Source organism: Centroberyx affinis, unplaced genomic scaffold, assembly GCF_046629955.1.
Source record: "Centroberyx affinis isolate AG114_WGS23_722 - 3 ecotype Tasmania unplaced genomic scaffold, CSIRO-AGI_Caff_v1 ptg000977l_1, whole genome shotgun sequence".
NCBI lineage: Eukaryota > Metazoa > Chordata > Actinopteri > Beryciformes > Berycidae > Centroberyx > Centroberyx affinis.
Genome location: NW_027279547.1, coordinates 64,357 through 85,330, shown reverse-complemented (window position 1 = coordinate 85,330; position 20,974 = coordinate 64,357). Strand labels below are relative to the sequence as shown.

The 20,974-nt window shown below is 40.0% G+C and overlaps 1 protein-coding gene across 1 annotated transcript; it reads left to right on the top strand.

Moving 5' to 3' along the window:
• The first annotated feature begins 8,549 nt into the window (after positions 1–8,549).
• Positions 8,550–17,445, top strand: smad4a (SMAD family member 4a). The gene is made up of 11 exons (XM_071522360.1): positions 8,550–8,875; positions 9,790–10,135; positions 10,275–10,449; positions 10,646–10,675; positions 10,764–10,967; positions 11,811–11,918; positions 12,317–12,367; positions 12,485–12,668; positions 12,873–13,041; positions 13,578–13,716; positions 16,039–17,445. The coding sequence occupies exons 2-11, from the start codon at positions 9,896–9,898 to the stop codon at positions 16,248–16,250; spliced, it is 1,512 nt and encodes a 503-aa protein (XP_071378461.1). The 5' UTR covers positions 8,550–8,875; positions 9,790–9,895; the 3' UTR covers positions 16,251–17,445.
• Positions 17,446–20,974: the final 3,529 nt, after the last annotated feature.

Below are 20,974 nucleotides of genomic sequence, written 5' to 3'. Positions count from 1 at the left end.
CTATAGCACTTACTCTCGTTGTTCTCTCCTATCTAGAAACTTGCTTGTGTTGTATGCAAATCTCATGTGTAAGTCGCTTTGGATAAAAGCGTCTGCCAAATGTGAAATTGTAAATTGTAAATTGTACTTACAGAAATGGAACTGAATTGTCAGGTTCTTCGACTGCTGTTTCATCAGAATCTCTCCTTTCCTTTGGCAGGCAGAGGCTGAAAGAGACACAGAGAGATAGAGGCAGAGATGTGGCGATGAATTCAGTGAGGATATCACATTAAATGGTAAATTAATTCAGCTTGTCACCTATTGTACTTTAGAATAATGAAACACATCAGCAAGGTTGACCAAATACTCATTGCCAAAGACAGAAGTAGCCTAAACAGAAATATTAATTCTTACTCAGAAAAAAAATATTCTGCATGCACTAAATATTATAAGACAATAGTGATGATATCCATCAGAAATAACATGTTAACCTTCTTAAAAAAAAAGGCTCCAGCAGGTCTTGGGGTCAGCTGTGCTTGAATGGTGAGGGGCTTTGCATTTTTCATCCTTTCCCGACAGGTGAAGCAGGCAGGTGAGAGTGGGAACAGGGGCATGTTAAATTGTCCCAAAACGTAGCAAACAGGAAATAACAGAAGGAAACGGTGCATTGAATGCAATGAGGTTTTATGAGCAAACATATCGTTCAACCAGAACGATATGTTTGCTCCGCTTTTAACGTGCCCCAGGTGAGCCAAATGGCGTCACGCAGTGCCCCTCAAAATGTTTCGTTTTGTGTAGTAGGCAGACATGAATGAAAAGTGTGCTACAGTACTCTTAAAAGTTGATTTGTTTTTAGTGCTGTTTGACTTGTTTTTAGTTTGTATGCCTACAAAAGATGTACCAGGTATTACAACTCTTACCCTGTCAATTCCATGCACAAAATTGATTTTGTAGCACAAAGTGCATTTTTGTAACCCTAAATCTAATTCTAACAAGACTAAGAGTCTAACAGCCCTGCAGAGTTGTGTGGAAGCGAACTCTGGTCTCCAACTAACTCCCTGTACCACACTTTCACCAGCATGACCAAATGGTGAACAGAGCTACTGACCGACTGTCAATGTGATCCATAGAGCCCCTGTTGTTGCAGGGCTAAAAACACCTTGTTTGATTTTGTCCACAAAACGCAGAAACAACACTTCATTTGTACAAAGTTTAGTTGAAAAAAAATGAACACGCTATTTTCATTTCATTAAGGTAATAAGCATATGTTTAAATTCAATTATATATTTATGTAGATTTATTCATTTGTATTAACATTACCAAGTTTATTTCATGGTACAAGATCCATTTAGTTAAACATGTAGCAAGCATTTTGTGGATGAAAATGTATGCCATACACAAAATGAAGGGTTAGCACACTATAAGTATTTGTCACATTTTACATTGTTTCATGCTCAAGTTATATCAACACTATAGTTATTGAATATTTAACTAAACTGGAGGGAAGGGAAGGTTTGGAACCACAGAGTGAGATAAACTTGATCCTTTTCTTTTACTTTAGCTATTTCAGTGATTTAAAGGATAAGGCCGGTGTTTTTTGATGCATTGCTTACCGTCAACTAATCCTATGAAAATAACAAAATCAACAATGCATTTGTTGTACTCCTGTTACTTTCTGACTTCCCACGTACCGTTTTTTGCCTTCAAATCGGAAGTCATTGGCTCCAATTGTAAGCTAAAAACCTTGAAATACAGCTCACAAAGAGATAGTTTCAATTTTACAAATTGCTAACTGTTACCACGAAAAGTCAGACTGTTGTAGTTATTACCAAATCAAATTCAAATGGGTACAAATTCTTCTTTACGCTGGGGACTATTTTCGGTGCTACGGAACTACTTTCCTGAGATGGCAAAGTGTTTACAGCCGGCTTATTAAGTTGTTTGAGGAAAAAGTCGGCTGGCCCGGTGCATCGCGATGATGAAATATGCTGCCCAGAGCAACGGCATGGCTCTTTGACGTGTTTTTAATCGTTTTTTTAATACAATGGAGTTCTACGGCTGCTGGGACATGGCTTCATTGGGCACCGGCTACATGGACGAGATTTGCTGGCAAAACAAAATCATTGCTGATTTTGTTTTGCCTATACGCACAGTTTACAAATCCGTTCACACAGTTTACAAATCCGTCCGCACGGATTTACACATCAAGTTTTTTTTTCTACCATATGACCCCAGAGGGGCTCCGTAGGTTTGTAACAAGACATCTGACATCAAAAAAGGCACTGGTAGAAACAAACGGTGAGGGAAGTGGATATGAGGCATGGTACACTCCCAAACTGCACACCACGCGCGCCACCCAGCGCAATGTCCAATTGGGTTGCTCTGTGCTGTTGACTGGGTCACGCACAATGTCCATTGGGTGGCAGCGCAGGATGACTGGATAACTTGATAGGTGGTGTGCAGTTTGGGTGGTGGGTGTCTGGTAACTGGATAGGTGGTATGCAGTTTGGGTGGGGTTTTGAATGAAATGGCTCTCCATACACTCCTGGCAGGTGTCGTCATCCTGCAACTGGATACATCGAAGAAAGACTGAGGAATATCCGTAAGAGACTGAGAGGCTCTAGACGAGAGGGGAGACATCAACATCACACTGAAAATAATGTGAACTCAACAGCCAGGCACGCTGTTGTTCCATTGCCAGACCTGGTATCAGATCACCATGGAGTCTCACTTTATTCACCTGTGCCAGCGGGGCAGCAGTGTGTTGATGCTGAGGGCAAACATGTCCCGTAGGAGGACTCAGTTGCAGAAGGAGAACCAAGAACGGGTCGTGAGCACTCGCAGGCAGCTGGACAAGCTTCCTGAGCCGGAGAAGGCCTGCCTGGATGCCTCCAAAATGACGATCAACATGTCGACCATTCAGGAGAAGTCACCAGCTAAACGTGGCTACAATCGCTATGAGAGAGCAGGTTGGTACAACCCAAATCTCCTTCATGGGCTGCAAACACTGACTCGTGTTTTTGCAACAAAGACCTTGCCTTACCCTGATCAAGTTCAAATTAGAGTCAGTGGATTGAATAAGACTTTGCACCCTCCCTACCTGCGCCTGCTGGGAGTTAACCGTAGCCACAGCACAAGGATCGGTTGACTCTCTGACCACTGTGACCCCCGTTGGTAAGTTCACCACCTCAGCTTGACTTAGCACTCCTAGAACACAGTGTGGGAAGAGTCTAAAAGCAGCTGGGATGCAAGCTGTACCTCAGGAAATTTGTACCATGGCAAACGGGAGGGAGAGCATCTGCCTTGTCAAGAGGTTCAAAAAGGCAGTGATTGATGTGGGCAGAGGCCTGAGAGGCACATGTGGCAGCCCGTTCCAATTCACTTTTGTTTGTGAACGTTTGCCAAACACAACAATCTCTTCCCTGGTTATATTAACCCAGACTCATTAAATCAAAGTGACAAGCACAATTTTTCAAGTGTGGTGGCGAAGTAGCAGGCTAACTGCAACCAACCTTACTAGTGGAGGAGACAATCTGTACGCATCACGTTTGTACTCACCCTCATGTCAGTCAAAACCAGAGGCCCATCTCACGAAGCGAGATTAGTGGGTTAGTGAGCTAACTTTGGGTTTAACCCTGGCTTTTCAGTCTCACGAAGGTGGTTCACTTTTAACCGGGGTAGATCACCATGGTAACTTATGCTGCACGGCTAACCTGCTCCAGAGCAGGTTAAGTTCAGGCTATCGGATCAAAACGTATGAAAGGCCCGCTTCCTGACCATTCAGCTCTCTGGAAACAGGGAGTCACCATTCCTACAAAATCCCGATATGGACAAATATACAAATGAAAATCACAATAAAAAAATGAAAACTGTTAGGCTACTATTGAATTAACAGACAGTAAGAAGTGCTGTTCGCAGGGCGACGTGTTTACAGACCAGTAGAATCACGTTGTTTTCCATGATAACTTATTATATCGGCGATATAGCAGGTAGGCTACTTAATTGACCATATTATTAATGGATTAAAGTTACTGTTGCATATGAATTGCGCTGACTTTATTTAATTGGATTCCCGACAGTGTTTGGTTCAATGTAGGCTATTTCATATTCCATTACCGCAGCCCCAAAGAACATGAGGCCGACTTTATGAATAGAAAATCTTTTTACAGCCTGTGTCCACAAACTATTTTATCAATGAAAAATATGCCCACTGTGTCCTAATGACGGGGCAGTTCCTCCAGTAATCCTCTCTACCCTTGGAAGCAGAAACAACTTTTACTTTTCACGGTTATGTTTTGTAATACTGACAGTTATTCATTATAAGAATTTGTTCTTGAGAGAAGAATCCAATGTTAGTAGCTTTCCATTTCTCTCCGATACCCATGTGTTGAAAATGTCAGCAGGAAATATTAGGGCTTATATCATCCTATAATTAGGTCTATTGTCTATGGCTTTTATTGTTTGATTAGCCTATTTTATTATTTTCGCCTATTAGGCTATTACTTATTTTTATAGTTTTGCGCTTATGTTCTATGTCCTTTTCCCTGCTGAAACATATTACTATATTACCTATACTGAACAAAAATATAAACGCAACACTTTTGTTTTTGCTCCCATTTTTCATGAGTTGAAATAAAAGATCTAAGACTGTTTCTATTCATACAAAAGGCTTATTTCTCTAAAATTTTGTTCACAAATTTGTTTAAATCCGTGTTAGTGAGCACTTCTCCTTTGCCAAGATAATCCATCCACCTGACAGGTGTGGCATATCAAGATGCTGATTAAACAGCATGATTATTGCACAGGTGTGCCTTGGGCTGATCACAATAAAAGGCGACTTTAAAATGTGCAGTTTTATCACAACACAATGCCACAGATGTCGCAAGTTTTGACTGCAGGAATTAACAAAATTTGAGAGAAATAAGCCTTTTGTGTGCATAGAAAAAGTCTTAGATCTTTTATTTCAACTCATGAAAAATGGGAGCAAAAACAAAAGTGTTGCGAAGAGTGAAGTTTTTCTAGATAATCATCATCACTGATAGACCAAGTCTATCCAAACTACTGGTAAACAGAAGCAGATCAAGATAGAATGTGATGGTGAGAAATTACACAAATCATTGTTATTCTGCATGTCAGTATTGTAGCCTTTTTGTCTTTTGAACTGGAGATAAAAAAATAAATATCTGTAAATATATCTCATGCATTACCCAACTTTAAAGTTAAAGCACATCCCGGTTAATCTCTTGTCATAACTGAAGAACATACTTTAATCTTTTGACTTTATCCCAGTTTTCCCACACTGTGTAAGTGCTATTGTTTCCATAATCCCACTTGTCACCATGCTCTTTAAACCAATTCACCTGTGCAACTGTGTTCAATGTTTACCAAATTCCCCTGCTCCACAGAGACCCAAACACTTTGCACTCTCAAAGGATGACGACCCTGTCCTGTAGTTCGATGATGAAAATATATCACCTGCTAAACTGTATATGTTGCCATATTTGTAGGTGCTTGGCACACTGTGAATGCTCCCATTTTGATAGAGTACACGTGAACACTGAAATAACAGCCGAGTTCTCTGAAATTGACATTGGCTTTGCTTAATTAGGGGAAGCAAACTTTTCTTGGCTATTACTCAAACTCAAAATGACTAACAGTGATAGGTTCATGAGTGAGAGCTTTGAGAAATATGGTTGTGATTGCAGGTTTATGAAACACTGCAGAAACAGTATGTTTGTATCAAAACAGTCCTACAGATAAGGGCAACTGTTTGCTAGCAACTTGCTATTCTGTAAGCCATTTTCTCATCATGTTTAATTCTGTCACGGTTATTGGAATGATATTCACCTAGCACCCATGAACAGGTCCATAATCCTTAACACATAACTTCAAACGTAAGTACAAAAGCATATTCATAGTGCACCACTTTTTACTGTATCTCTTTTCAAAAGATGTGCAGAGGCTTTCCAGACGCCTATGAGCATCCTCAGGTTCTGCATCATTAATAACTCCTCCTCAGGTATTCGCCTTGGAGGGCAAAAGTTGAAAAAACTGACCCTGAGTTTCCATTGGGCAGCAGTGAATTCTTCTAAAGCTGCTTTTATTTTTGAAGGTATCCCAGAGTCTCTGTTAGGTGGCAGTTTCACAGAGTTTACCCTTTCTGGAGTAGTCAAAAAACCCTCCTTAGAAATAACACCTTCTTCTTTCCAAACTTGCATGACTAGTTTGGCTGTACAGCCAAGCTATGCATAGTTATGCATAGGATCAATCACATACATCCGCATAGCATCACAATATGGCAAATCATGCAGGCAGCTGTACCTGTTCCTGGCTCCATATTTACTTTCAATTTCAGCTTCCTGGGTCTTGTTTACTGCCCTCTTTGCTGCAGTGTATCTGCAGTGATCCCTGCTACTTCTAAGGGGCCAAGCTTCATCAAACCCTGAATAATCCTACTTTATTGTCCTTCGTGCATAAACATTTTTGAGGCACTTGCTGCATCACATAGCCATATGGCCAAGAATACACCGTCTTCCTTGCAGCAGGGATGTCATATGCTAAAAAACAAAAGGGCAGCATGGAAAAATTGCTCCATCGCAGTATGATCATTAACATACACCCCAGCCCACAATTGTTTTAAGTCATTAACCAAGGGTTCCAAAAAAACATGTGTGTCCTTTTGGCTCATTGGGACCTGGTATAATTTATGTCATTATTATATTCTCTTCCTTATGCCTTTCCTCCCTTGGAAGATTCATGGCAACAATGTACACAACCCCGACAGTAAGTACCCTTTGTAAGGCTGGAACCAATCAACATTAAGCTTAAGACCCAGATTTACAATCTCATGTAAAAAGTGTTTTCCATCAAACACCACAAACTTCCACATTCCTTCATCGAATACATCGACACTTTTCACAAGATCCTCTGAAACCATGCCTCCTGAACATGTTGTCAAATGATTTGATCAAACTCCGGTAACAAAACATTTTTGGGGGGTAGAGCAATTCTTATCCATCTTTCCCAATGACAGACCTCATTAGAACTGTGTCACGTTTCTTGCAGAATCTTCTCTCAGGGTCTTGGACATGCTACAAAATTACATTTGTTGGACTTTTTCTGACAATCTTCCCATTGCCATCCCAAATTACTGTTACTGCTTCTTCAAAGCTATAAACACAATGGTACTTTGGGCAAACCACACATTCGTAAAATTGTCCTTATTTAGAGAGATTGTCTTTCGAAACGAGTGCAGGGGAACTGCTTATCAATGTTTTTCGTTGGAGTTTCACAAAATACAATGCTTAGTTCTTGGAGGAAGACTGAGGAAGACTCTTAACATTGTCTTCCATTTAACCGTTACAACAGTATGAAAGTAAATACAGCTTCTGGTTTAGATGCTGCAACCTCCCCAGGAATTTCTTGGTCATCAAGACTATCCGACAGCTCTTCCTCACTGTCATTAAAAACTCAGAAGCAGTCTGTAATGAATTTGAAAGAAAGCAAGGCTATATGATTTCTTAGCACACCATACTGCAATGTAAAACTGGCTTACTTCTTTTTTCTGTGCTTGGGAATAATTTGCACCCATCTAAAGAGATCCAGGCCAAAATCTGTCTGTTTACTGTGAGTTCTAGGAAATGTCACAGCCCAAAAAACATCAGCCTGTTCATCCTCTGAAGAAGTGTTTTACAACTCATGTCCAACTGAATGAACACCATATGAACAACTTCAGATTTCCAATATAAACACCAGCAAGTCTCGGAGGAACATCTATGAACAAGCATGTGTTCAGGTTGGAAAAAGACATACTATGCACTACAAACTATACCACTGAATGGGACTATTGTAAGATATTTGCTAAAGCAAAACATGTAGATTTGATTTAGAGGATGGAGGAATTGGGCCACTTCTTAAACTTTCACACAAAAACTTGTTTTATTCTCCTTGAGGTAATTATGTTTGACTGGCCTCACTGTCTTCCCCCGTTAAAGTCATAGGTGCAGAAGCAAGCTAATGGCACACATTTAAAAGCTAAGCTAACTAGTTGTCATTATGTTTTGGTAATTTGGACAATGGAATGCATATTTTTGATTAGTTGACTGGTTTGTCATTTAGGTCTTTAATTGATGGATCATTTAATGATTTTTTTTTCATTATTATTTTTGGGTTTTTTTTTTACTTGTTGGACAGATGGAGCACCATTTTAAGACAGCTGGGGCATTGCACCCTCAAATTAGCACACTTTCTTGTCATAACAGAACACAGTGACTGTTAAACAAAACGGCACAAAAATGAATTTTCCCCTGGTATACTTGCCTGCCCTTCTAATTTACAGAAGAATTGGCGCAGTAAAACAGTTGGTGTCACTCGCTCTGAAAAGGATATTTTAGTGTGTAATATCGTGTAATATACTGGAATTTACTTCCAAACGCTAGGTGTTTGAATTAACAAAGAAAGCAACAGCAACGCCACGCCTGGCAGGATTTTCACGCGCGCGTGCGCAGTTGGATTTTAGCGTGGTGGGTGGAGAGGAATTTTTTGTTTATTTTCTTGGCCAGCTAGCTAACCAGTAGCTGCGTTGTTACAGTGTTTGCAAAACAACCAATTTTCGTCAAGTGCAATATGATGGACAGATAATGAAATGTGCGCCGTAAGCTAATATGCAATTGCACCATTTGTTGAGCTAGTTAATGTTGGCCATCAAGAGTGTATTTAATCAGAGAAGAAGACTAACTAGCGAGCTAGCGTTAAGTTAGTGGATGTGTTCTTTTTAGCTTATTGCTAACCAGCTAAAATAACGTTAACGTTAGCTAGTAAGCGTAGTTAAATCTAACTGACGCCGCTAAATTACAATCTGCCACTGCCTCTAACGTTACTGTGTGGACAAGTCACTGTAAGTCTCTAACTTCAGTTTTTGGCTATATGTTTGTTTCAGCTTAGGTGACGAAAGCTAACCAGCTAACATTATATACATTAAGCCCAAATACAGCTAACTGATAGTTAGCCATTCAGTCCCAGTGTGGCAAATGGGATAACGTTATATAGTTTAGGTCAGGGTGCACTGCATAATGGTAGCTAAGGCATCATCAATTAAGGCTACAGTAAACCTACCTTTTAGTAAACTAACGGTTCGTCAAACCCACGCCTTTGCGTTACTGTTTATATCTTTACTCCTAGCCAGTCAACCCACAAACATAAGAAAACATGCTAGATTATGTTTTTGGATGCATAATGTGCTGCGTTTTGGACGAGGTACAATGTCCAGATTTACAGATGATCATTAAGAGTATCTGCATGCATGAATGTGATCAAGCTTAAATGCAAAAGTCTTTAATGCACACTAAAGCAAGATACAAAATTCCCATGCACATCTATTTTCCACTGCACATCTAATTTGCTGCAAGATGTCACATAAAGCCAGGTATGATCACATGACAGGAGATGGCAAATACAAAGACAAGGTAAACACATTTATCTGATGAAATTGTGAAAATTGCTGGTAAACCTGCAAATTCATCAGCAGTTGGATAAGAGTTTTGTTTTCCTGACCTCTTCAAGACCTGCTGGGGGTTTTAAGGGTACAACAGATTGATGTAGAGTATGGTCAGCAGCGGATGTAATTAGAATTCAGTGATGTCAATGTTTGTTTTTGTTTGAGATTTGTTTAAGCAAATTCCCAACCTGAGCTCACTTCACTGTGGCACACAGATTGTTAATTAAGTGCGACATTACATTATGCAATGTGAAATCGTGTTTGCAGATTCCACAGAACTCACAGTCATCTGCCACTGTTCTTTCTTGTTTCAGGTTGTTAAGCCTGGGCCACATCATTCTAAGCAGTTTCATCGTGACATTTCCTCTGGTAAAGGATACAACTGGAAATCCTCCCTGAGACTGAAACTTAAGGAGCAGGATGTCAATCACGAACACTCCCACAAGTAATGATGCCTGCCTCAGCATTGTGCATAGCCTGATGTGCCACAGACAAGGAGGAGAGAGCGAAAGCTTTGCCAAGCGAGCTATCGAGAGTCTTGTCAAGAAGCTGAAGGAGAAGAAAGATGAGTTGGATTCTCTCATCACAGCCATCACCACAAATGGAGCTCACCCTAGCAAGTGTGTGACCATACAGCGCACTTTGGATGGACGCCTGCAGGTATAGTTGTTAATATACAAAACATGTTTAGTGTTACAGTCCTGGTAATTCCAAGAGAAAATGTCATCACAGAGATGCCACAAATGCACTAATATCTCTTTCACTTTTCTTTCACTCCCTCTCTGTACTCTCTGTGTAGGTTGCAGGGCGCAAAGGCTTTCCCCATGTAGTCTATGCCCGACTGTGGCGGTGGCCTGATCTACACAAGAATGAATTAAAGCATGTGAAATACTGCCAGTACGCCTTTGACCTGAAATGTGACAATGTATGTGTCAACCCATACCACTACGAGAGGGTTGTTTCCCCAGGCATTGGTGAGTAGGCATCACAGTTTTGTTAGATTTGACTACAGCGCTTTGTTTTAGACTCTTGATGATTAGAGGGGTGACAATAAAGGGCTTAGATGTTTCACTTGAAAATCCTACAACTCATGTTCTCATTTTCCCTCTGAATGTTAACTTCCTGTTAATGGTTAAGTGACCTGATCTCTCCTTGCTTGTATTCCCACAGATCTATCAGGGCTGACCCTTTCAAGTTCAGGTAAGGAAGTACCACAATTTCTCTTTTTGCTTTTGTTGGTTTTGTGGAATGTCCGTCAGTCTTAACAGTGTCTGTGTTGTTCTTCTAGGCCCGCTATTGGTTAAGGACGAGTATGACTTTGATAACCAGCAGTCTCACCCCAGCTCTGAGAGCCACCTTCAGACTATCCAGCACCCCCCGTTGAGACCAGGTCCACAGGAGAGCTTCAGCTCCCCAGCTCTGCTTCCCCCGTCGGAAGGAGGCAGTTCTTCCTCCACCTCTGCTTTCTCTAGCATCACTGCTGGACCCTCAAGTGAGACTCAACACCATGACTAGATATTTATATACAGGTTGCAAATGAAGAGTTATTTCCTAAAAGCTATTATCCAGCTCTGCTCAACTGAAATAGTTTGAAGGTTAGAAAAACTGACAAATGCATATTCTCAGTATTCAGCTTCAAGATTTGGATGTACAACTGTAGCTGATTTTTCTCCTTACTGTTTTTTTCTGTTAAATTCTCTGGGGGAATTAGTGGATGAATATTAGTAGTAAATAATTGTACATCACAGTTTTGAAGATCTGTCAAAGAGTATGGTGTGAAAGTTGAACTGATTAGATTCTTGTTCTCAGTTACCTTAACCTCATACTTCATACTGCCTCTGAGTAGTTTAGAGACAAGCTGCGTCACAGATTCATTATCATGGAGATACATTGAATGCAATAAGAGCTGAAAAAATAACCTGAAAGTAAAATATTAAGAGCCTGGCAATGTTTATGGGTTTCAGCCATCAAATAGTTTTTTGCCAGAGAGAATATTAGATTTATTTATTTTTTAATATATTGAAAATATTACTACTACTTTAATATTTATTTATATTTAAAACAATATTAATCTGTCCAAAAACTTTTGGCGTTCTGAAATGGGCGACTATGAACAAAAGAATCTGTAATTCTTAAATTGTTAAAATTTAATTTTGGCTTAAAATCCTGTCAAATTAAACCTGACAATCTACATGTATTACTGTTCCAATACTTAAAGAGCTCACTCTTGAGTTGTCGACAGAGTCCTAGCATTTAATCCTTTGCTTTTGTACACAGATTGATCTTCAAGCTGACAGGAGTTTGGCAACAAATCTTCTTAAATTTATATTTACAGATCCTGCACCCAACTGGAGCAGAAACAGCAGCTTCACCCCCACTGTGCCTCAACACCAGAATGGGCATCTACAGCATCATCCACCCATGCCTCATACAGGGCATTACTGTGAGTGGATGGATAGCCTGGATAACAAGTTCAACAGAACTCACACATTAAGCCTATAATATCCTGAATCAACTTTAGAGAATGTGGACATGGTTTAATTCAGCAGCAATTTTGCTCTTTTAATCTGGTTTAGATAATGTGAGACAAAGTCTTTGTATTTTTTAAAATAATGAGCCCGGTAAACTGATATTATAGAGCAACACACTCATTAGTAAGGCAAGAAATGAATTCCCCCCTCCTGCCGACACTTAGTGGAATGTGTTCATTAACAGTGCTGTTACTGCAATTTTCATTTCATGTATAGTCAGTGCTCATTTCTTAATAGCAAATCACATCTTAAGTAACTGTGATTTTACAGAATTGTTTGTTTTTAATTAATGATGAGATGCTCTTTGCAGGGCCTGTTGCCAACGAGATTGCGTTCCAACCTCCCATATCCAATCACCCAGGTGAGTATCGAGCTCTAGATGGTAGACAATCCACATATTTACTCTTAATAAACCACACAACTGGGACATGATTAGTGGAACCCATTTGATCTGAGGTTGCTTGTTGTTTTGTTCTAGCCCCCGAATACTGGTGCTCCATTGCCTACTTTGAGATGGATGTCCAGGTCGGAGAGACATTCAAGGTGCCCTCCACCTGCCCCATAGTGACGGTGGACGGCTATGTGGACCCCTCAGGAGGGGATCGCTTCTGCTTGGGTCAGCTGAGCAATGTCCACAGGACAGAGAACATCGAGAGAGCCAGGTACTCAGCCACATACTGCTGGATGGATATATCACCATATCCAAATATAGTACATCCAATTTACATATTTAATGTAGGTCTCTAGGTGTGATTGGTGGAACAATAATGTCTGTTGCTTCTCACGTCTCTACATATCAACAGCAGTATTCATCTCTGCTGTCTGTGTTTGTTTACCACCCTTCCCTGCCACCTTTCTGTCCCCAGGCTCCACATTGGCAAGGGTGTGCAACTGGAGTGCAAAGGCGAGGGAGACGTCTGGGTGCGCTGTTTGAGTGATCATGCAGTGTTTGTGCAGAGCTATTACCTGGATCGAGAGGCTGGACGCGCCCCTGGAGATGCAGTTCACAAGATCTACCCCAGCGCCTACATCAAGGTGAGACTGCAATACCATCCTCCTCTCATTCAGACAAAAGCACTCCAAGTAGATATTGTCAGAAATGTGCAGGTTCATGATGTTTTTGTAGATGATGAGTTGCATACATGATGATATATAATAGCAGGTTCCAACATAGGACTGCATGTCTATTACAAAATCCTTGTGGAGCCAGTTAAGCATTCAATGAATAGCCCAATGAGGCAAGCACATAGGCAGGTTTCAAGTAAACAAACACAGAAACTAACTGTAATATTAATTTCTGCCTTGTTAAACCCAGAGCTGAAATGGTGTACTGTTGATTGATAAAACACTCATATTTTTATTCCCTGAACTCTACAGCAGAGTTTCCTCTCCACATTTTGGGATTTTCAAGAGCCCCACACAAAAATTCCCTAGAAGCTGTTTTAGGGTCAGCATTGTGAGAATTAAGTTAACACCAAACCTTATCCTAGTGCTAGACAGCTGAATTCTTAGTGTTCCTTCTATATCTTCTGTTGCCGTCTAATTTTCGCCTCTGTCTTGTGCCCTGCTAGGTGTTTGACCTGCGGCAGTGCCACAGGCAGATGCAGCAGCAGGCGGCGACAGCGCAGGCAGCAGCTGCAGCGCAGGCGGCGGCGGTGGCGGGGAATATTCCGGGGCCGGGCTCAGTGGGAGGCATCGCCCCGGCCATCAGTGAGTGTCCCTTAGTGCTACTTATCGCTGCTCTTATTCCTCTGCGAGTATATTCTGATGTGATTGCTTCTCATCATCGTCCTCCACTTGTAATCCCTCTCATTATAAACTAATATTGGAGATGTGCTATTAGAAATTCAAAGAACTGTACACTGACGGAAACTTTTACCGTCTACATGATTTTAGAAATTATGATAGAATTTGCTGCTGTCATGTATAAGTCTGCTCTGCTTGTATTGCGTGAAGCTATTGTTGCCTGGTGAGTCCTGATTGTTAATGTTTTGAGTCTTGGCATGCACTTTAGCTACATGACCCAGGATACAGATGACTGCAGGACATGGCTAACTGTAGTGTTGCTGCCAGTTTTTGTGGCTGTTAGCAGCAGAAAGTTATAATTTCTTGCCATTTGACATTTGTCTTGACAGAGGAGTCAGCCAAATATTGAGGGCTTGGAGCCAGAGGGGCAGAGGTGGCATTTTGGGTGAAAATGAGGTCTATATAAATATAAAACAAAAGCTCTTTAACAGATGTATTAAATGATAGAAAAAATGAAATCTAGAATAATTTTGATTAAAACTCCCAAACTTGTTGACCTAACTGAAAAATGTGGTTATTGTTTGGAGCCACAAGAGTATAACTGGGCTCACATGTTTCTGGCTCCAAACAATGCAGGGAGTAAGTCCACTAATAAGGTCCAATCTATGCATAATTGCTAAATATAACATTAGTCAAAATTGCAGGCTTTTTATCAAGAATGCTAAACTAAATTCTGTTAAGATATTAACTACTTTTGGTAGGGGAAAATATTCAGAATTTTTTGAATAATGGCAAAGTATCTCACACTCGCTCACTAAAAAATCCTCCCAAAGACATGACTTCTGCTCTCTTTTCAAGTATTTTCATCATGCTCTTTTCATCTAAAATAATTTGGTGCTATCTCCCTAAAAGCGTGTGTGATCATTATTAAGTTTTATGAAACAGATACTTCAGTTCTAATTGGCCATGTCATGTTCAAAGCTGTTCTAAGATATCAGATAAACGCACACCTGTGACTGCACCTGGTAATTAGTGTTCTTGATGAAGGCAAGCAGACATCGCTCAGACTTATTATTCTTATTCCACACAGATTTTGTGACCCAATAGGTGCTTGCAGTTTTGACACTGCATAGACATAAAAAAAATTCAGCTCATTGCAGAGAGAGAGACTGGAAAGATTGCACTGATTCAAACAGGGACCAGGTGAAAGCAGGGGCTGTTGTTAGTGGACAGTCCAAATATATTGGAAGTTTCTCCTGATATTTATTTCTTCTGCCTCTTTTCTTTCTCCCTCTGTGTCCCACTCTTATGACATCCCCACTCCTCTGTTATGCTGCGTTCACGTTATGTGGGAATATTTGTTGGAGCGACTTGATGTCTCAAAACAACAACTTGGAGGTGTTTTATTAAAGACCCCATGAAATGGCATCTTTACTTCCTTGATTTGATGCATTTCCCTTTGAAACAGTTGTTGGGGCGGGATGGAATATGGAATGGAATATAATGTTTCGGCAGAAAAAATGTGTCCAAGGCTTATTATAAATTATAAATTATAATTTTATATTTACGCATACTAGTGCAGCATGAGGTCACCATGACATGTTTTTAACCCTCCTCTGCTCATTCCCTTTGTTTTTTAACAAAGTTACTGTTAGAAAGGTTTTATAATGATGGATGTACAGCGCACCAGCCTTGAGTTGCTGGTTTGACTTCTACTGTACTGCCTGGTGTATGCCTGTACCAGTGCATACCATAATTCCTCTAAGCAGGGCACATTTCTGAAAGCGTTGCGCATGAACAAACAAACACAGCACTGACATGCTTAGTAATGATGTGGTAAATTGTAGAAGATAATATAATTTTTGTCTTGTGTTGCGGGGGGGAGTAGAGTTAGTTGTCATCCACTTCTATGATGTAACAAGTTTGGTGTTTAGATTTTCAAGGTGTCTTCTGGGATATTCAGCCGTAGTGATATTCCTTCATTGCATGACACTTGTCTTGTAAGTAATTTCCCAGCTGATGTTAGTTAACAATTATGTAGTCTAGATGTTGGAGAGATTTAGCTCAATTGTAATGTGTGACCTGATGTGAATCTGAGTGGGAGATGTGTGTGTGTGTGTGTGTGTGTGGCTATAGTATGTTTTTTCCTACTTGGCTGTGCCTCCATCCTCCATCCTATTTCAACTTCTGCTGCAACAAGAACTTAAGGAGCTGCTGTGTCACTGTAAGGTTTGACCTATAGTGCTACATTGATCTAAAAAGTTACTGTCTGTATTTCCCCACCAGGTCTGTCTGCTGCTGCCGGCATTGGGGTTGACGACCTGCGCAGGCTGTGCATCTTACGGATGAGCTTTGTGAAGGGCTGGGGGCCTGACTACCCACGGCAAAGCATCAAAGAAACACCATGCTGGATAGAGATCCATTTACACCGAGCGCTGCAGCTGCTGGATGAAGTTCTGCACACCATGCCCATTGCTGACCCTCAGCCTCTTGACTGAGTTAAAAGGCATGAACCGTAGAAATCAGACTCTGTACTTTGAACTGACCACTCCACCGACAGGCTGGAGTGCCCAAGGAGCACTGCAACCATGGGCTGCTTAGTTGAGTTGGATGTAGGAGTAGAAACACGGACATTAATCCTCCTTTATTGGCTCTCTGGTGCTAATACAGCTTCATGAGCGTTTTTTTTTTTTTCGCTCAGATCAGGACGTTTATGTAAAATCATGTTATTCATTATTCCTGTTCTTGTAAGATGTAATCTTAAGTAATTTGTCAAGGCTGAGAGTCCTTGTTTGACGTTTTATTTTTTGTATTTTTTTTGTATTTCCTGTTAGTAGTTCCACAAGTTTTTAATGAATTGATGAGTATTTGAAAAGCCCGTTTTACCTGACCCCCCCTCGTCTGACCTCACCAGGAGACCGTTCTGTTGCTCTATCACTAGTCAAGGCTGTTGTGACGTTATGATGTGATGTTTTCCAAAACCTGAACTTCAGGTGTATTCACATTATGAAAGGTTTTCAAATGAAAAGGCAATCACATATCTGCTGAATATTGGTATAATTTGTATTAGTCATTGTCCTGAATAGATGCCCATATAGTGTCCATTAGCAATTTATTAATTTGCTAAACCTCTTCAGTATTTTGTCTCGTGTCATAGTCTTATGTGCGGTTACCTATTGTTATCCATGTTATCTCCTAGATGAAAAGTTTTGCTAGCGACCTTGGTGAGATCCTAGGAAGATGTGGCTTAAGATGCCTCACTGTCCATTTTGATTTGAGTATTATTTGGATGATGCTTGTGACATTCTAGACAATAGTCGAGTAAAGATAACAAACTGTGAGAGGAAGTGTAAGCCATATTGATGCCAAATGTACCCTATGGAAAGTGAGAACAAGTCATCAGACTGCAGCCATGTCAGTGTTATGTCACCTGTAAAAACTTTTGAATTATCAACTGAATAATTTCAGTTTGTGCTCAGCACTAGTGATGAAACAATATTTTGATATTTGGGTCTCCAATGTCTGTTTATACTCGTTTTGCTACCTTTACAGTGATGAACACCTCTGGTCATAATTGAAAATGCTGAAAAAAAAAATGCTGTACAATTTTCAGGAAAAGCAAGTGCTTGTCCTTTATCCTAATCGTCTTTATTCTACAATGTATATTCTACATTCTGAATACATACTAAATTTGAATGATGTTGGTGTTTATATGTATGAATATGGTTGAATAAAGCTAATGGGCTAACACTGCTGTTTGGGACTCATTGTTGAATAGTTGTTTTCTCCCTTTTAAATTCAGGATTTGACGTGTGTGTGTGTGTGTGTGTGGGGTCACAATTATGAGAAAGGACACTGACTTTGAACAAGAAAAAGTTTATTACTGGAAAGACAAGCCACAAATTTTAAGAAAACAACACTAATAAGCTAGCCTGAGCTGAGATCTGAAATATTCAGAAAACCAAACTACATGTGTCTTTAATAGTTTCTATATTCATCAATACGACACACTAAATGATAATGTCTTTATAAATATAAAAGTCCCCCAGTTGTCCTCATTTTTTATGTAAAATACACAATACAAATCACCCTACACGCATTGGTTTGCTCTTGCCAATTTGAGAAGATACAGTATACTAAGAAAGAACTTTAAACGGCACACAAAAAGAAAGTCACATGAAATTTGTGTATATATATATATGTATGTTTATATATATATATATATATATATTAGATACTATACATTATCCAAAAAGAGAAAAAGAAATCACAAAAGCACTTTTGCCAACATATCTGATAAAAAGTTCACTAAAAGAACAAACCAAATAATTAAGACACAAATAAATATATATACTTTTTCATTTCTGATATATACAACGTTTTTTTGTCTAGGGTGAATCAAAATAAAAACCTTCCCCAAATGCCACTGCCAAATGCTTGTGCTTGCATTAGAGCGTGCTACAGATGGCCACAACTCACTAGACTGTCAAATGGCACTTGAAACATCCAAATACAAATCTCAAACTGAACACAGCATTCAGAAAATATCATCTGACAAAAGAAATCACGATCATGATAAAATTAATCTAGTTCAAGAGAGCATTCAACTCAACCCCCAGTGTTCGTCGAGTGATAGTATATTTTATACAATAAAATGCTCAAACCATCTGCAGGTAATCCACCATGTGTAAACTAGTGTGTGTGTGTGTGTGTGTGTGTGTGTGGTCACATTGATCAGAGAATGTTGAAATAGTCCAGTCTGAGGAGAGATCTTTGCGCTCCCTCAGCCCTGGGATCGTCTCAGGAGCAGCACCTCTGCAGTGAAATGTCTGCTCTGCACAGCCTCTGTCTGTAGCCTGCCAGAGACCGATAGTCACCCAGGCTGTCTGCTGTGGCTCGGGTGAAATCAAAGGCACTGGAGTCTGCTATGGGTCAGTGAAGCTGCCGTGTTCTCCAGCTGGAGAGGCATGTCGTAGCTTTCGCTCCTATAAGAAGTTGTTAAGGAATAGTTTATGTTTTTTTTTTGTTTGTTTTTTTAAGTTTTCTGGTCGGAAACGGGCTCACTTGCAAACAGTTGTTACAAAACGACCTTATTTCTCAATTTTAAAGACATTATGAGGAATAAAGTACAATTGAGTTGGCAGCATTAGCTTCAGTCCAGTGTTAACCAGGCAGGCTTGGAGTTGCAGAAAACTGAATCACTGTCTGGCACATGTTCTAAGTAAAAAATAAAATGGGAAAAAAAACAAAAAAAAAACAAAAACGGAATTGACAATAACGGATTCTAGCAGCACATAGTAGGCGTGCAAGACCAAAAAGCACTTATGATCCTAAAGCACATAAGATTAAAAGAAAAGATTTTAAGCCATTTTCACTTCAGGCACAAAATAACACAAGTTAACATCTACAGTATTTTATTAATATGACAAGGGAGTTGAGATTTGTATTTAAAAATCACTCAGAGGTTGACAGGTACAGCTGCCATTGACAAGAGCATTTATCTGAAATTCTGCAAAACTATCATTCATAACGGGTATGACCTACCCAGCAATTTACTACATATGAGGTTTTCAGTGACAGGGAGAACCGCATCACTTTTTACAACTGCATCAAAAATTCTGAGTCTCAACAGCCAATCACACAAGCTCTCAGGGACGGGGGGCGGCCCCTTTTTCTCTTTATCGTGCATCTACACAGTTTTATGTGAGACCGCTTGGAGGGGCAGAGGGGCTATAGAGCAAGGGAAGAGAACTTTGTCTCCAAACTTGCATTTGGCAGTTTTATGCCAGGAGTCAGGGAGCAATCTCTTGTAAGTTCAGTGTGGTCACAGACTGATGTAAACAAAATACCTTAGGCCTCCAACTACCAGCTACTATTAGTTCCTTGACCTTTTCTTGCACAGTTTATAGGATCCCTTGTCAAAATGTCCTTTAGCAATATTATGAGAAAACCCAATTTGTGTGTGTGTTCAGTTTCGGAACTGGTGAGCCAGCCGTATCAGGCTAAGTCTAGGTGATGTGTAGTAGTAGGTCTGATCGGTGTGTAACGTGGGCATAAAGGGGGCGGGTTTGGGACACCAGAATTTACTCCTCCTTAAGGTGTCTTGGCTCTGATTCAACAAAACATCTGTGATTGACAGCAATAACCACTCACCCTAGTCTAATAACACACTGAAAAATTGTATAAGAGCCTGTGTATTGGTAATATCTGAAGGATTTTTTACCTCCGCCAAGGAGGTTATGTTTTCGGTGCCGTTTGTTTGTTTGTCTGTTTGTTTGTCTGTTAGCAGGATTACGGAAAAACTACCAGCCCGATTTTCATGAAACTTCGTGGAAGGGTGTAGCATGGGCCAAGGAAGAACCCATTAAATTTTGGAGCGGATCCAGATCCGACTCACGAACAAGCAATAATAGCACGAACCTTGGCGGAGGTCTGCTCTCTCCGAGTGCCTTTCTAGTTTTGACTAGTGATCGGACCTATAGGACTGTGATTACAGCAAATATGGTGACAACCCTTTACATTAATCGACTACATATGACCTACCGCATGAAAAATATCTCTTTTTTTAATTCAAACGAAAAATCCTCAATCTTCTGAAAACCGTTCAGTCCTTCTGTACAGCAAGTCTGTTCTTCGCAGTGGTATGATTCATTAACCATTTCAAAATTTCAAGATACAGGTGCATAAAAAAGCATCTATAATAGCAAAATAAATGCACAATAAATATCAATAAATAAAGGTTTGTGCAGAGAAATGGCGTAGACAGATCTCCACAAGAGTGAAAAACAAAATGAACAAAAACAATATTTTAATAGTAACAAAATGTTCCCATTTAGAGGATTAATCTTTGAAAGTCTCCACAACATAAAAGGCTATCTATAACAGTTCAAGTACGGATTTAGTCTCTAATGAAATCAGAAGTTAGTCCCCATGCCCTTCCCATTTCACAGTCTATGAACCAATTACAGAGGAGCTACCAAAAGAAACAATCACATACAAACAATCAGATCAACCACATGAAAAGAAACAAACAGATGTAGTGTATCATCATCATATATATACTATATCTTTGAATATCAGAAAATATCTACTTTTGGTCCACTGTACAAGGATGATCTTTTAACAGGGAACAAAGGATGAAGCAGTTGTGGACTACAAAAACAGAAATGAAAATGTGTATCAGAGGTGAGAAAAGCAATGTATATTTTCTGTATAGTGTGTG

Bases quoted from the DNA above. Each gene is read 5' to 3' on its own strand.
- smad4a (XM_071522360.1), top strand. From the start codon at position 9,896: ATGTCAATCACGAACACTCCCACAAGTAATGATGCCTGCCTCAGCATT. The intron at 10,136-10,274 runs GTATAGTTGTTA...CTCTCTGTGTAG, and splicing joins CTTTGGATGGACGCCTGCAG to GTTGCAGGGCGCAAAGGCTT. The intron at 11,919-12,316 runs GTGAGTGGATGG...TGCTCTTTGCAG, and splicing joins GCCTCATACAGGGCATTACT to GGCCTGTTGCCAACGAGATT.